The 18,413-nt window shown below is 36.5% G+C and overlaps 1 protein-coding gene across 1 annotated transcript in view; it reads right to left on the bottom strand.

Moving 5' to 3' along the window:
• The window catches only part of NRG3 (neuregulin 3), a 360,847-nt gene that overhangs the window by 217,783 nt on the left and 124,651 nt on the right, over positions 1-18,413 (bottom strand). Inside the window, exon 2 of the mRNA XM_051618530.1 lies at positions 599-728. Coding sequence (XP_051474490.1) covers positions 599-728 — 130 coding nt within the window. The remainder of the gene's footprint in view (positions 1-598; positions 729-18,413) is intronic.

Genomic DNA, 18,413 nt, shown 5'->3' with positions numbered 1-18,413 from the left:
TACATCTGGAATAATTGTATTTGGTGATCTGGTTTTCTTTTCTGATATTCTTTCAAAGTTATTCAGGATGGTCATAGACATTAACACAAGTTCGGTAGAATGAAGCTGTACAACAGCTACATAGCAGGTCAGATAGCTGTCACAACCTATTTTATCTTTCTGTAACTAAATGTAAGAAACCCTAATTCCTAAAACTACTAACAGAACGACTCTTGCTCTCTCTCAGTGAGCACTATATCTAGCTATTGTCAAAGCTATCCAAAACATAGCAACACTTCTGGTATGTAGAGGAACATAACCTTTAATATGTAAAAGTAAAACATTAATCCCTACTTGTTTATGTGACTAGAAAAAACAAAGACTTTTCTTATCTATAAATGGAAAATAAATGTTGCTTTGCATATTTCCATATTTCTATTTCTAAATATTACCAACTATTAAAAAAACCAAACAAGCCATCACCTGTTAAGGATGCAGTCACATTAGTGGCAAATTCCATGGGTTTATACCATCTTAAGTCTGAAAGTTGTTTTTTCCTAAGGCTGTCTCCCTTGGATAGCAGACTTTTTCTTTTCCAACTTATTTGCAAATGACTTACCGGCAGTGTTTATGTGATCCTGTTAAGGTTTCAATGACAAAGCATTCCCCTTCATTGAGACAATATGCAAGATCCTTGTCTTTGCATGGCTTAAAGTGCTCAGATCGCTCAGTGGAATACGTTGTAGTATCTACAGAGAAAACAAAAACAGGAAAGAAGTGCTGTAAGGCTAAATATTGGATGTTCTTAAAGTATATGTTTAATATATTTGATTAAAACGGTCACATTAACATCAACTGATCTAGTCAGACCGATTACAAAAAGAAAAAAAAAAGGGGACAAACTTCAATACCCTTACAATATTATTTGCAATCAAACTTTTTAAAAAGATTCATAAACAGCATCTTGTACTTAGAAATATTAGCAGAAAAACAAACTAGACTGCAGCAGAGTGTAATTTCAACCACTTCCAATTTCCAAAGCACCCTTCTAAAACGTAAACACACCTATTTTGTATTCTTTAACCAGAACAATGTTTTCATATTAATATACTGAAATATGGTTTTAAACAAAATACATATATTTTCTCATAAAAAGTGAGCAAAACTAGTTAATATTGTAACAACCTAAGAAAATGCCCTTAAGATCCACAACAATGAAAGAAAAAAACAAAGCCAAAACCTAAGGATAACGCTAATTTGATTCACCGGTCACAACAATAGGTCTGGAAGTTAAACACAAGCAACACAATGTAGATTGTGTCATTTAGGTACATCATCTGTAGGTTTCTATAGGTCCATCCAAACACCCTTGCTACACACCTCTAAACTTGATTATGGTTTGGACTGCTGGCTGTAACTTCGGAATCTGCAGTTAGATAATAAGATTTGGGAAAGACTCCCGAGCATTTCACAGTGAGCTAGCTGTCTTTCCTGTTTTCTAGCATATCTCTTTAACTTTTCCAATCCCATTGCATTGATCATCAATAAAGTGGAATTTTCAGAAGATGTCTGACTGACAGATATTTTAATTTTCTTCACTAAGACTAGGATTTTTCTAATAAAGTGTAGTTTTCAAAGTAGACAATTATATCCTCAAAGCCATGGCTCAATCTTCAAATAAAATACTAATTCTCAAAGTTTAAGTTCCTACTCACCTTGCTGGGACAAGGACCAAGCTCAAACATGCTAATATATATTAAAATTATAAGACAATATTTGATTATATACCATACATACTACCACAAAATATTATGTTGCTTGCTGACAAAGGAATGAAGCTGTGTTCAATGCACATGGAACTTTACAAATGTTGTTATATAAACACATTAACATTCTTTTCCTTATAACTTGATACAAAGTAAACTTCCACTAAGTCAATACCAAAGTTGAAAACCGAAACACTAAAAGAAGACACCTGTAAAATACAGTTCTGCAAAAAAACTTCAGCTGATTCTAAAAGCCTTTTAAAATAACTTTTTTATTATTAGTGTATTTGAAATAAAATAGTGCTACAAGTTTTCCTTGTTATCTCAACTAAGTGAAGGAAGATTAGTAAAATCCATTTGAAAAGAAAATCCACACCCTAATCTTTGCATGCAACATTTCTTTTTTTTCATTTTATCCCAGTGAGAAGAAGTTGTTTAAAGCCTTCACTGGAGAAAAAAAAAAACAAAAACTACCTGGGAATAAACTCGTCTCCCTCCAAATGTTTTTGTTGAGTCAGAATAAAAATTCCATGTTTTCAATGACTGTAAGCAAACTCTGAAGTAGAATGTATCTAATTGAATTTTTGAAACAATACAAGATGTTTCTATATGCAAACAGGCACTAGCAGATCACTCTAGCTATTTCAAGAAAGGTCATGTTTTATGTAACAAAAATATCTTTACTTAGAAAAAAAAAAGGTTAGCTCAGTTAACTTTCAAGGTTAATTTTACACTGGAGCACTTAAATGACTATTTAAAATTTGCTTAGGAAAAAAACCAAACCAAACCAACACCATACCAAACAATAACCAGATATACTCCCTTTTAAATAAGGAAACCTGAAGTTCATCTTATTTGAAAGCACTTGTGATAATTACAATAGGTACCTAAAACTGTTTGCTGAGAGCAGTTTAATATGATGTTAGAGAACAGAACACTTAGGTATCTCAGCCTACTCTGAAGAAACCACTTTTATGAAGGTAGTTGCATTACACAGAACAAAGTAATTTGAGACGTCCCCAAAGGACAGTGTCTGAAGTGCAGGACACTCCTATTCTACCATAATCAACTCAAAAATACCTTGTCAAGGTCAGCATTCTGCAGTTTTAGATTAAGTTTTAGACAAAGGTTTTGTTCTGGTTCATTTTAATCACTTCTCTGTTCAGTATTATTCAAGATTAAATCAAGTCCAAGGCAGAAACTTTTGCCAATGCAGCAGTGTCAGAGAAGAGCTGAGACTGAGAATGTGACATTATATTGTAAGGTGCCACTGAAGATACAGCTACAGCACAGCTTAATTTGAGTACTAATGAAAATTACACAAGTATTTGGAATTCTATGCTGATATAAATTGTTAATAAAATATGGTCAGCCACTGCAGCAAGCCAACCTTCTGTAACTGGAGTTTCCAACGCTTCCAGAGAAGAGCCCTGTTTTTGTCTTATTTATACACATGCGTAAGTTATGATACTTCATTTTCTCCACTCGGACATGAGTTCAAGCTTTTTTAGTTCTGGCTCTGGTCTTTTAAATGAAGCACAACAGCTATAGGTAAACATCATGCTGACAACTTCTTTCCACAGCCTTGGAAAGCACTTCTTACGTTGAAATGCACTCAGTAATTTGGAAAATTTTTTCTTTGTTGTTGTTCTGAAAACATCTGTCTATGTCTGATCTCTGGCCTGCAAAGATCAGATGTCTTAGCTACAAAGGTCATTCACTAACATTCAGAAGCTCAAAAGCTGTGTTACTAATGGATACCCTAGATATTTCTAGAGCTCTTCGGTATTTTCTGTTGGCTACATTCTCATACAGGGTATGTGAATTTTCTGAAAGGTTACAATGCTGCTGTTATTTCAGCTTGCACTCATGATGAAATAAACTGTTACAGCTACATTAAATATTGAAAAAAAAAATCTAAAAACTTGTTCCAAACAGAACTACAGAAAGAACAGAACAACAGAAAACGCTGTAGAGTCTGTAGTTTTCTTCTTTCTTTTTCTAATAAATGATAAACCCTATTGTCTTATTTGGCCCTGGGCCTCTTCCCCCCCTCCTTTTTTTCTTTTGACTCCTAACGAAGTAACGGATTGACATTTCCATGGTGGAATTGTCCTCCATAGCTTCAAAAGCGTGCTAAGTAACCACCATTCTATTGTGAAGTTTGAGTTGTTGTTTTTTTTAAAACCTAGGCATTCAAAAAATTTCTAGTACAGCCTCTGAATTTATTTCTGGTCTTTGAACATGGGTAATGTATCCAAACATTTATAAGTAACAAAAGGAAACTTAAGCATTCCCATGTCCTTGAATTACAGCACATAAATGGCAATAATCGCTAATCCCTTATCATAGAACCATAGAACTATTCAGGTTGGAAAAGACCCTTGGGATCACTGAGTCCAGCCATCATCCCTACTCTACAAAGTTCTTCCCTAAACCATATCCACCAACACCACATCCAAACCCTCAGCCTCCTCTTTCTCAAACTAAACATTCCCAGCTCCTTCAAGCGTTCTTCATAAGATTTATTCTCTAGGCCCTTCACCAGCTTCATTGCCCTCCTCTGTACTCACTCCAGTACCTCGAGATGTCTCTTGAATTGAGGTGCCCAAAACTGGACACAATACTCCAGGTGTGGCCTCACCAGTGCTGAGTACAGGGGGACAACCACCTCTCTACTTCTGCTGCTCACACTATTTCTAATACAAGCCAGGATGCCATTGGCTTTCTTGGCCACCTGGGCACACTGCTGGCTCATATTCAGCTGGTTGTCAGTTACAACCCCCAGGTCCTTTTCTGCCAGACACTTCCCAGCCACACTTCCCCAAGCCTGGAGCATTGCCTGGGGTTTTTGTGGCCCAAGTGCAGGACCTGGTACTTGGCCTTGTTGAAGCCCAGAACATGGACATTAGCCCAGTGATCTAATCTATCCAAGTCTCTCTGTAGAGCATCCCTATCCTCATGCAGATCAATGCTCCCACCTGGCTTGGTGTCATCTGCAAACTTATTGATAATAGACTCTATGTCCTTATCAAGATCATCAATAAAGATGTTAAACAGAAAAAGTCCCAACATGGAGCCCTGAGGAACACCATTTGTGACCGGCTGCCAGCTGGACTTGACTCCACTGACCAAAATAATAATAAAAATATTAAGGTCATCATTTTAATATTTTTTTTTAATTGCCAAGTGTCCAGGCAGGTGATTCATGCAAAAATAGCAGGAACTATAGGTTTCTGCTGAAGCTTTTATAACTAGATTGGATTAAAGAATCTCTAGGCACTTTTGCTCTATTTGTCTAGCCTCACCTTATCAGCAAAGCTTTATTCATGATTATCTTAGTTCAAAAAATGGATATGCCATTGCCAAGTTCCAGATATTGCTGCTTAATCAGATGAACAGAAATTTAGTTCACATTTTAAAGGAAGACTTCAAGATCTTACATTTAGAAGCATGGAGCTGGTAAAAAAAAAAAGAGTCATTTGGGACTGTTGACTAAAATTCAGTAGGATGTTTTCAGATGCTTTTTTAATTTGTTAAGGTCTAAAGCTAGGTCTAAAGAAGTGTGACTTTGTATTCTTGTCTCATTGATCTATTTCATGTTTATACCAGCACACGATGGTTCACTATAGCTAATTTATTGAATTATTTTCAAGGCATAGTATGGAAATTATAAATGCTTTGTACTCCTTTCAAGGCTACCAGACTCATTGTTTCCAGTACCATGCTCTAAGGTAAACTAACTTGTACTTGCAAAGGACAAATGCAGGAAAGAAGAGATTGCATGACTTAAAATATCCCGGGAAATAGCAGCATTCGTGGCATCTGCCTCTCTGCAAACTGCACTAGCAGCAACCATTCCTACCCATCAAATCTGTCTCACAGCATTCTGACTTGACACAGATTTTACAGGATACATCTCAAATGAAAGGTTTCCTACCTTTAAATTAGACACACACTGCATGCTCCTCATTGTAAAGATTATTTTTTTTCCAGATTGATAGCATTAGCTGCTATGCAGAGAGTAAAAAATACTACCTAGGAGAACAAGAGACAAAAAGATCCTCTCCCAAACTTTTCCTAGGGGATGGGTTTCCAAATTTTGTAGCTACATAGCAACAGTCACTTAGTAAAACAGATATGGCAGCTACTCAGGGCATTACCAAGGAGGAATATTTAAGACACTATATTTGGTTTAATGCCAGAGCTTACACACTGAAAACTTTTTAAAAATACTAGATATTTTGACTACCATTGGGTATTACCAGTTTAATAGATTCAGTACCAACATGCAAATTAGCTTTTCCTTCATCTTGCTAGCCATTTGCAACGGATGCATTTCTCTGAGAACCACGGACTGTATGAGGCACTGATATTTTAGAAATACACGGTAGTCCTACTAAAAAGGGTCTTGCAAAAAATGAAAATTACATACAGAATGGTTAATGTATTACTTTGCTTACTCATAATACCCTGAATCTTAAAAAAAAACAAACCAAACAAAAAAACCACCACACATACAACTCAAAATTTGTATTCCTGTGCTTTTAGAAGTAAAAAAAGGTGGGCAGGGGAAGAAAATAACAAGCCCTAGCAAGATACGCATTTAGGGAGAAGGTATGTAAAACTTAAATATTGCTTGCAAGTGTTTTTTGTGATTTAGCTTTAGGTGATAATAACGCTTTCTTAAATTATCAGTATTTATAAAGTAAATATTCAAGACATACTAATTTTTAATGCAAGAAAAAGATCTTTCTTTGTCAGTGCTAAATGAATTTTAGCTGGCGTTAGCCATGGAAAATTTCTAGGATAATTTAATTTCAAAAATCCTAGTAATAACTTATAAGCAAACCCCCAAATATATCTATCTAGAAATTAAACCTTTATTTTAAATAGTAACAGCATTCTTGTTCTAAACTTAGTTGAACAGTTTGAATGCATGAATCTATGATTAAACAAAAAAACTTGAAAAATAAAAACATGAAAAATATTCTACTGCAATTACAGAGACAGTTTTGCATTGACTAGCAACTGAGCTCTGAATTCTGATTCTTCATGCAGCTACCCTTTGGCCATTTTGTGCCAGGAAAAATTCTATTTAATCCAATAACACTTTAAAGGCTTTGATTGCATCCTGATATAAAGCAAAGTTGTGTATAAATATGGGAATACTTGGAGCCTTTTTATTATCCTTCAGATTCAAATGAAGAAATCATTATAACTTAGCAACAAACAAAAGCAGCAGATGCATGAAAACATGTTCTTTTCCATTAGTTGGCTTCCCAGCCAGATTGTGCAGGTAACTGAAATAGTGATCAGTGGGAGATGGCCCTAATGTTTTTCCTTTGTATTTAATTCAGAGGATTACGTAAGAAAAGTCATGTGATATTCACTCCACAAGCATGTTTCTGTGAAATATTTCTCTGTGAATACAAACAAGCACATCCTTGAACAGTGTTTTTCTCCCCATATCACCAGAACACCGTACCACATCCAGAACATCTAAGACACAAGGCTCAAGCTCCAGAAATGCACAAGAAATTGAAGAGACAGTAATTTCTCCAAGTCACCACATGTCATCAGTGACTCCAAAACTAATTCTTGAAGTGGGATCTTGTTCTAGAAATAAATTCCATTCACGTTTTATAAATGCTTTCAGTTTGAAATCACAACACACAAGTACTAATCTTTGTCTTGAAAAGTATATTAATGATTTTTCAAGCTACTAATGCATTATTAACAAAATATCATGTGCTATTAGAGAGCTGCTTGCTTCCTGCAAAGCTCTTACTTATTAAAGTATGCCTTTGCTTTCACAACTTAAAAAAACAAGCAACCACTGTTTTAAAAACAATTTACCAAAAAAAAAAAAAAATGCCCACCTAATGGTATCTTGCAACTAAAACTCAAACACAGAAAAGCCAATAAAGCCAGCATCACTTTAGAATGTACTATCTGAACAGATCTCTGACAACTTAAATACTGAACCCTGAATACCAATGAAATTCATTTATATATGTGTAGAATTGCACATCAGAAGCTTAATTCCCCTGTACAGCTCAAACTGAAATTGGTGAAAGTTAAACAAGTGAGAGATGACTCAGGAGTGAGCCCCGAGACACAAAAGGTCAGAATTGTACAGAAGTTCAACGTGTAAGAGCCAAACAAACAGGAGTGATGAAAACTCTAAAAGGTTTTAGCATTCACCGTGAAAAGTTATTTTTAAATTTAGTCATGACAGTTGTGATGGGCACTCTAGGTGCAGAGTGCTTTTGCCAATCAGACCTATATTCAGGTGGCCTTTGGCAGAACTTCTCATTAATTTATCTATAAGAAATTCAAAGAGGAATTCCATGAAAAAACAGAGCACTCATTGTGCCACAAGTGGATCCATAACCCCCACCAGGGCTTCCCTCTCTCCTTGGACCCCTAGTAGTCCCTCCCATCTCAGTATACTGTCATCACTGGATTCACCAGAAGTCCTTGAGATTCCATGGCACCACTGCAGCAAAATGGGACCCTCTTTTGGAGGGGAAGACATAGCTCCAGGAAATAATGTTTAATAAATGGTGAAAATGAAATACCATTAAACTGAGGGACTTTGAAGATTAAAAAAAAGTAAATTAATAAAAAAATTACTTCAAGGGGTGCAATCAGAACTTACGGGAAAACAACCAAAAATCCAGAACAATTCTGCATAGGTTAAAAGATGCTAAAAGAAAGCCAGCATAATGCACTGCATTCATGATGTCTGCAGCCACCAGAAATCTGCAATGGGAACAAGATGATTCAAACAAAACCTAGTATATATAGAGATATATAGATATATAGATATGTATATAGAGTAGAGTGCATCAGGAAGTTTGCAATGTAACATTCTTAGCTCAGTTTGGCTGATGTAGAAAATGTTAGTTTTGAACAATTACTAATAATTATTTATCAAGAACAGTAATAAAAATAAAGTCGCGTTAAACAAATAAAAATTTTCCTTTACTTTTCATGTTCAGCTTCAAGTGATCTCAGCAGGATTCTAATCTCATTGCCTAGGGAGAACCATTACTTTAACTGAATTGGTTCCTTGTAAACAAGTTACAGTGAAGGGTTTCAGAACTTTGCACTTTCAAATCTGATATATTTGGAAATATAAAGAAAGGAAATAAAGAAGAAACAGAAAAAGAAAATAAAAGAAGAAAATACAAGAGAAGTGCAATGACCTAAGTAACTCAATATTGGCTACAGAAGGACTATGAAAGCACTGTTACAAACATTATTATATGTAGTAAAAAACAAACTAAACAACCTATTGAAAGTCCTCCAAATCTTTTTCTTTCTTAGATCACAGTTGATTCCTCTCTCTTCCTGTGTGTGAAGCACATGGTGAGGATAGGAGTTTAGATGCAAGATAAGAAGAGTGAAAGATAATGATGGAAACCTTGGATCTTTATGTCTATGCTCCTACATGCAGGTAGTTCCTCCTGCCACCCACCTGTGCTACAACTCAGAGGCTAACAGCGATGGAATGAATTGCAGCCTAATTCCAGCAGATCCCTTCTGTAAGAGGCTGACAGAATCTTCCCCTGTGTCCAACAGAGTCAATGCTACTGGCCACAAGACAGACCTGCTGCTGGCCAAGCCCAAACCCATCCGTGGTAGCACCTCTGGGATAACACAGTTAAGAAGGGGAAATGTTGCTGCACAACAGTAACTGCAGCTGAAGAGAGGGGCAAGAACATATGAAAGATAGAACTCTGCAGGCATCAACATCAATAAATCAGTGACCTTGCAGGGGACCCACATTGAGCAGTCTGCTCTTGAAGGACCCTACCCCATGGAAAGGACCCATGCTGGAGCATGGATTTTGTGAAGAACTGCAACCCATGGGAAGGACTCATGTTGGAGAAGACCATGGAAGACTGTCTACTGTGGGAAGGACTCCACATCGAGCAGGGCAAGAGTATGAGGATCCTCAACCTTGAGGAGGAAGAAGTGGCAGAGACAACACTTGATGATGACATGACTGCAAGCCCATTCCCTGTCCCCCTGCACTGCTTGTGGGCAGGGGGCTGGCGGTGAGGCTGAGAATTTGTGAGTGAACGTAAGCCCAGGAAAAAGGAAAGGGTGGGGACAAGATTTTTTTTTTAAGATTTTGTTTTATTTTTCATTACCCTACTCTGATTTGACTGGTAATAAATCATTTTCCCCCAAGTCAAGTCTGTTTTGCCTGTGACAGTAACTGGTAAGTGATCTCTTCCTGTCCTTACCTCAATCCACAACCCTTCTGTTACAGTCAGGCACCTGGCACCCAGGCAGGGTCAACCCACCACACCAGATTTGTTAAACTCCATAAGGGTCTTGGCTTGTATGTGAAAACTGTGCAACAGATAACTATGAAAAGTATTCTTGCAATGGCAGGTACTGATAAATGTATACTTAGCTTGTAGTTAAATTTATTTCAACATAAAAGCTTAATTAAATCATCTACTCTTTCCTTTTGGATGAAGGGATTTTCTCCTTTATCAGTGAATCAAACAACCCTTTTCCTCCACTAATGGTGAAAGCAGAGGGGAAAGCAGAAGTTTCTGCGGGTCTTAGAAGGAAGGCGAGCACATATTCTGCTTCCTCTTTCCCAGCCTGATTCATCCTTCCATCACTCAGGAAAGCTGAGATGCATGCATAAAGGTCTGAGAGCTCAAATTCCTTGTTGAAAGATCCCAAACACTGACTGTCTCAGTTCCTGTACCTTAACAGACTGGACCTTTATCATTCCCTGTGTCCTGCTGCTGCTATCATCAAATCAACTAATTCTAAGGCACATAACTGCCCTTTAGAGTTTTATAGAAGGAAAAAAAAACAAGTTTAAAAAAAAAAAAGTAAAAATTAATGCCTTCTAATTTCTCTGCAAACCAAGCTGTTCTCCATGTTACCCATACAATAAATAATTTAAATTGGAAGATATTTTACCAGATCTTCTGTCCAAAATACAGTTAACTTAAGATTTCAAGATTAGGATGCTGTATTAAGTCCACTGATTTTTTGAAATCTCCCAGGATAAAGATTCTATAACTCCTTTAGCCATCTGTTACACTGCACAGTCACTCTCATTGACATTATTATTATTTTTTCCCTCCTTAAATCAGACTTGAAAATATATGTAAAGCAATACTCTGGAACTTATTAAAAATTATCCAAACCAAACTTTAAGCTACACAACTGAAATAGTTTCATCGATGTATGAAATAGTTCCTTAAGCGTTTTTTAGTAAAAATTAAAAGTTCAATATTTGCCAATTAAAATTATATATATTTAGTAATCTCTACAGGAGCTATATCCTGCTACAATCATCAAGAGAGGAAATTTAATTCCATCTTTCAACAGTGACAATAAGCTTGTAAACTAATAAGTCATCATTGCCACACCTTTCTGCATCTCTCAAGTTCTACTAGGTGCTTCTGAGACCTAAGCACTAAAAGCACACAAAACACTCAACCCTTAGACTCTGCATATATACAACTGACCTAAAGAACCCCACCAACACACTATCATCTACTTCTTTTCTAGTAATTCCTTCCTTGTTACACACACAGAGATTATAACATTGTATTCGCATATATAGGCAAAAAAAGTACCAACTGTCACCAAGTTTTTGTCACCATTAGCTACTGAACTTACATTTCACTTCCAGGCACCCATGGTGTAAGAGCCCTGTGCCCTGAGTTGCTGGTCACATTGCATCTCACGACCCATTGCAGTTGCCAGAGCATTTTGAAGTTACAGTTATTTCTCAGCATCATCATCACTTCTGAACTACGTAAGTGTTACTGCAGGCAAGTATAGCACAATGGTAAATATAGTTTCTCAGCTTTTTACCGTATCATCTGCTTGCTTTGCTATAAATTTATTTTATTTTACATAACCTAGTGAGCCTTTACAGTGCACTGCTCAATGAAACTGTTGTGAAAGTAATGATTAGAAGCATTCCAGGAATTATTTAACTCCATTAAAGATCAAGAACTACAAACACCCTTGAGAATCGATATCAGCTACAATTTAAAAGTTTATAAAAACTTTCAGGTGAATTTTCTATTCCCTTACGATTGAATAAATTTTGTTAGTCTTAGACTTTGCCACCACCTTATTTATATTTTTTAAGAAAATATTATATACTCTCTTTAAATAAAGCTTAAAAAAAACCAGCAACTCTAATTTCAGGTACCTGATAAATCAGTGTAATTGAGGGTAAAATAAATGTTTTCCCTCCAATGGTACACAGACTCAGAAAACACAAGGTCAGCAGACTGGGCTTCTAGCAGTACAAATTCCAATGCTACAGAAACCTCAGTCTTGATTCGCACTTCAGTTATAATGAAAGCAGCACGGCAGAACAAAGTGACCCCTACGTACACGTCAAAGAGGGTAACGTTGATGTTAAAATAGCATGAAGAAATTCGCAGTGTTATGATATTTTATGAAATTCACTATTTTCCCCTATTTCGTATTAGGAAAGGAGTGCAAAATCTGTAGCATCTTGTCACCCTGAGAAGCATGCAGATGCAGCCACACCCTTCAGTTCTCTCCACTCTGCAATTAATTGGTTTAGAGAATATAGACTAAGCACAATTGTAGCAAGTATCTTTTTTTATAACTGTATTTGCAAGATACTAGTCTTGAAGTAGAAAACACAAGTATTAGCTTTCCTATACTCCTGAATCAAACACGTGTTAACACAGGCATCTGCCAGCATTAGGTAATACAGAATATGAGATTTTTCATATTGAAGTTGCATCCTTGTTTTATTACTCATATTATTTCAGTATCCAATTTAAATGGAAATATCTCCTACCTTTACCCATCAGAAATCTGGGCAAAATCACAAGGACTTTGTGTCTCACTGTACCAGTTTGATGGTTGTAAAGCAGTCAGCTTTCCACTGCTAAAACAAACAGCTTGAGGTTCAACAAATCAGCAGTGTTGGCATCTAATACGTCTAAAGTAAGGGGGAGAAGAGTAGCTGCAATATGGCACTGACAACGTTTCCACTTCTGTGCAAATTAGAAGTAGGCTGGACCACAAAAATGGAACATAAATAGACATAAAAAGTAGGAGTGCTGGCTCTGGTTGACTGAACATATTAGTAAAGAAAAAGCCAATTAAAATAGTAGTTTAACTTACAAACTGCAACATTAATAATGCTCACAGAACTACAAGACAACAGCAACAGAAGACCATTTCTGGAAGTGCAACACTGATCACCTCTAATGGCAGCCTATTTCCATTTTACAAACTCTCCATTGGAAAATGCATCATGTTCACTACTCCAGTGCCATCACATGCAGAAGCAACATTTGAGAAATATGCGTGTACAGTATGAGCAATTAACAGCTGAGTAATTAAAGATAACAGAAAAAGTGTTTCATCCTCTTTTGATGGTTTCTAATTCTTCCTTAATGCTAATATATACAACATATTCAACTGCAATGGAATAACTGGTTTAACTTATATCACTTAAACATCTTTCAACCTGCTAACCAGAAAAATATGCATGATGTTTCACTATCTTGTACTGTGTTAGCATATTTTTAATGACATTTTTTAAAATTTATTGTCTACTTGGAAGCTGCCCAATAGGCAGCTAACATATCATTGCTGCAGCTGTCTCCAAATGTGTCACGTTACGAAGCTGACTCAGACTGATTTTGTGCCAGAAGATTTTTGGCGGCAGTAGCAAAATCCTAGTAATATCTCTTCTGGAGAGCACAACTGCTGCTCTTGGAAGTGTGAAAAAGGCTAAGAAAAAAATAAATTGGCTGATAAATCAAATAAGCTGGTTTCAAAATGCTTTGGTAATCACTGTCAGAAGTCCACAGGAGATGAACCTTAATGCTAATCAATTCCTCTAACAGCATCCTATTTTGAGTTTGTGGAAAGAACTGCAGACACAAATACTTGCTCATTATGTTATTTGCCTCACTCCTCTTCCAATGCATGATTAATTTTTGACTTTGCTTCTCCAGTCATACTGGTTTTTTTTAAATAGTCCTCCTGTAACATTGTCCATGCCACACATAGGAACACTTACATATTTGAGGCTTTAAATAATGGGCAAAGTGGATTCAAACAGTGGTTCTTTAAAGCAATACATCACCTAGCTCATACAGGTTCAAGTTCAGTGTTCAACTGGGAGACACAAGAGACAATTGCCTGCCCTAACCAAGATGCATTTGCTTCTCAGCCAGTCCCAAGGAAACAGGAAGATAATTTCCTTTACAAACTATCTGCCCTACTGTAAATCTTCCCAAGACAAAGATTATTTCTGCAAATTCTGACCAAAGATAACAGGAATTGGTGTGAAATGAGAGAATCAGCAAAAGAAAAAAGGAAGAAAATTTTAAAAATAAAAAGATAATAATTAGGTGCTAATGCTTAATTCCTCCAAATTTATATGACAGAGTAACAGGACTTAATAGGAACATAAAATAGGGGGAAGGAGAAGAAAAGTGAGGAAGAAGCTTGACAAAAAAAAATTGTGAAAATTCAGGCTGCCCAAAGAATTCATGCTCACACAAACAGATAACAGGTCTCTTCAGGAAAAAAAAAAAAAAAATCACAAAAAAAACCCCAGCTAATATCTCTATGTAAGCCTATGTTTTACATAGCAGAGATGTAACTTGGATTGCTTCATAACTGCAGAATTATAAATCCTTATATAGTAGCCAACATTAAGGTTTTTAGTAGTGGATATATATTTAGAAATCAGATATTTATTTACGAAACTTATCTATTTCTACCTGTATACAAATATCATCTCATAAATCAGTTGAAACTTCCACTTATACCTCTGTTTAAAGCAGATTTATTGTACCACTGCTTTTTCTCCAATTAGCCTTACCTATGAAACTAATCCAATATGAAAGCAAGGTTACTAGCATCACCTGTTTAAAAAGAACATGTTCCAAACAGCTAAGCCTGGTTTGGAAGTACTCATTCAGACTGAAAATTCAAGATGGTTCATTTTGATTCTGGAAATGTTTTTGTTTGTTTTGGTTTGTTTTTTTTGTTTGGCATTTTTGTTTGTTTGATTTGCTTAAGGAGTTATATCTGCATTGCCTCAGTGTTTGGTTTCTTTCTGACAATGGTGACATTAGACTGAATGCACTCAGAGGCAGTAGATGATGTGATGGCTTGGACCTAGTTCAAACCTTAGCAAGTAGCCTGGAAAACTTGGGGGCATGGGGCATCAAAGCACACAAGCACACGTTCTCTGGCACTTAGACAAGTGAAAATATTTAGTGAGCCATCTTTTGCATAAGGAGAAGCTTTGCTACTGCAGAAGTTGTTTAAAGAGATCCCATGCCAGCCTCCTTGAACAGCCACTGGCATGTATAAGACATTTATGCACATCTAGGCAAAGGATATAGCCAGATTTTATTTCTCCCAGGCTGATCTCATTTTTGCTGTAACAGGTTCTGCAGGGCACTGAAAGTTGGAGTAAGCTTAAACAAACTAGTGCAATTTTCAGATTATCTAGTTTGCTTGAACAACGTGGCTGGCATCTGGTGGCTCTAAAAATAAAACATGTAATTTTTCAAAACAAAAATCAATCGTGAGATGGTAGAATTAATGTTTCACATCCCTTTTGGCAGTTTGTATCTCTCCATTTGCCAGCTAGTCTATTTTCTTTGTATTTTCTCTGAGCATGTTTCATGGCTACTCAGTAGACTTATGTATTTTCTGATGCTATTGCCTTAGTACTGTCAAACACCCAAGATGATAGCTTCTGCTAGCTAGTTCTCTTCCTACTAGATAACAAGGCCTTCAAAGACAAAAGTATCTTCTTGAGTCTTTATTATCTAACCTTCCCACTTGCACATATACCGCATGTAGAGTTTGAGGTGGCAACTTGATAGGGAAGCAAGGTACAGAGTACATCAATTTCTGCAAATCCTATCAATGCAGATGAGCTGTTGGAATTCAGTATCAAAACACAAAAGGAGCAGTACACCCTGCCATGCACTAAAATATAAGGATAGCAGACTTCTCCATGAGCACATGAGACATGGATATTGCCGAAAATCTCTGCATATTTTAGTGGCATACCAAAAGCTTCAGAAGGAAGTGGTGTTTGGGTACCAAGATCTAAATCACACCTGAACTGGCTATTTAAATAACAAAAAATACAGAATCATCAAAAGCCAGTATGCAAGAAAACTAGGATTTTCAGACATCCTCTATGGCTGGACAAGTCTCAGCAGGTATCAGAAAAGGCCACTCATCTGTCTGTTCATGTAGCATACACCATGCCTACTTAGATCAATATTTAAGTATTGCTAGTATTTGGGAAACAAAGAAACATTTTTAAAATCTTTGCACTCAAAATTAATTTAGCTCGGCCAATTAGTGCTGCCAATGATTGTTTCAGAAAATAGATCATTGACGTTACATTCTTCCACACCACCACAACTGCACGTGCATCATGAGACCATGAGTCTAAGAAATCTTGCTTCATACATCACTTCACAGTTCAGAACCCACAATGTCCTTCCACACACAGCAACACAATATAACAACTTCTGGAGATTTTACTAGGTTCACACTTCACCACAGCACTATCAAACAGATGTAAGATTTCTGAGGAGAGCAAACAACCAGGCAAACAACCAGGAAAGCTTGTACATTTATAAAATTTTGGTTGAAAAATCAGCCTTTCAACAGCTGCAGTCACATTCATGACATTTTGAAAAAATGTTAACTTCAATCTTACAGAGATTTGCTTTTGTGTGCAAGTTTTTCCTGACCTATTTTAGGCCTCAAAAAGGACCCATCATTTCACATCTCTCTCTCTCAGGATGAGGCTTAATTTTTAATGAATTGTAATTAAGAACTCAAGCATCATCCTCTGTCTACCCCCACATGGCTTACAACTTCAGCAACCATCTCTTCACTATCCCCCTTCCTCCTGCATTGGAGGCATAATGTACATAGTTTAGGACCCTCCCATCTCTTCATAGAAACAGACAAATTAATAAACTGAGAACAAATCAGGAAGCAATTCAGATTATGTCAATAACATTCCTTGAAATGCCAGCATAAATTTAAAGATGAGTAATTTCGCCAGTTCTCTTTCTTTTCTTATTTTACATAGCAAGAACTTTCAAGTGTTGAGGCTTAAGCATTCTGAGCTATCCTAAAAATCAGAGTATAGCAAAATCCAGGACAGAATCTGCCCTAAAACCAAGAACACTTAGAGGTCTTAAATTGTAGATGTTAATATTCTCCATATTGCTGTGAGCTATATTTGATACTGTCTAGCACCAGAGTGATGCAAAGTACTTCATAAAATGCAGGAAATCAAAATTTGTCGCTCCAGTTTTAGAAAGAAACACCACCATGTACAGCTTCACGAATGGTAGAGGACTACTAAGTCTTATCCTCTCATTATTCAAGTTCTCGTTACAGATGACCTTTAATAAACAATTTTAAATTAAGTAATTCACTTGTGCCCTGTGACAGGACAAGGGGAAAAAGATTCAAACTCAAGCACAGGAAGTTCCACCTCAACACGAGGAAGAACTTTACTGTCAGGGTTACAGAGCACTAGAACAGGCTCCCCAGAGAGGTTGTGGAGTTCCCTTCTCTGCAGACTTTCAAGACCTGTCTGGATGCCTTTCTGAGTGATCTGCCCTAGCTTTTTGTTTGGTTGGTTGTTGGGTTTTTTTGTCCTGCTCTGGCAGGGGGGTTTGACTTGGTGATTTTCAGAGGTCCCTTCCAACCCCTAATATTCTATGATTCTGTAATTACATATGGAGTCATTTCAAATGTCTGAGCTTTTAGTATTATATTCATAACTATGACATATGAATGAGTTTTAAAAAGCCAAACACCATCCTTATTTCTTCCTGCAGACACACAAAACAATTTATAATCTTCTTCCCCCTCCTCAGTCTTTACTTTCACTACTTTAATACTACTTCCATCTGGGCCTGTAGACAAAAACACACTTCCATTCTGAACTGCAGGTGTCTTAATTTGCAAGCCACACCCAATTTTTTACATTTGTTATTGAGTCCCCTTCTTATATAATGATGGTATACAGAAATACACAAACACTGCTGCACAGTAGTTTCACCAGAACAGATGCTAGAGCTAATATTATATACTGGTTGGTTGTAGCGGTGCAAAAATTTAGACTACTGGGTGTTCCTATGTCTGATTGTTTATGAAGCCATTCAGGTGCCAGCAGTAATAACTTTCAACAGTAATTTCCAGGATATGTGCTTGATAAACTTGAAGTTTTAAGTCTGATAATCTTATAAATTCACTTGTTTTTTAATCAAATTTCAGCCACACGCACATATTCATGCACACAGTTACAAATGTACGCTCTGGCTTACTTGTTTATGAACACATCAGTTGCTTGGCATAAGACTGATGTGGCGGAACAACTTTGGCATCTCATTTCAGTTTTATCTGGAGAGAGGCAATATGAGGAAAACTAAAAAATTATTCTGTGCTTCATCTAGTATTTTAAAACTATAATATACAGCACCTTCCTCAGAGTTTTGAGTACCTCTGGCAATGCTAGTATTTCAATAACAAGCTCACTTAAATACAGGTATTGAAGAAAAAAAAAACCAAAAAACAGCAAAAAACTTTTTCATTATTTTCAATCCA

This window comes from Apus apus, chromosome 4 (assembly GCF_020740795.1).
Source record: "Apus apus isolate bApuApu2 chromosome 4, bApuApu2.pri.cur, whole genome shotgun sequence".
NCBI classification, from domain to species: Eukaryota; Metazoa; Chordata; class Aves; order Apodiformes; family Apodidae; genus Apus; species Apus apus.
The sequence above is the reverse complement of the archived record's forward strand: the minus strand, read 5'-3'. Positions and strand labels throughout refer to the sequence as shown.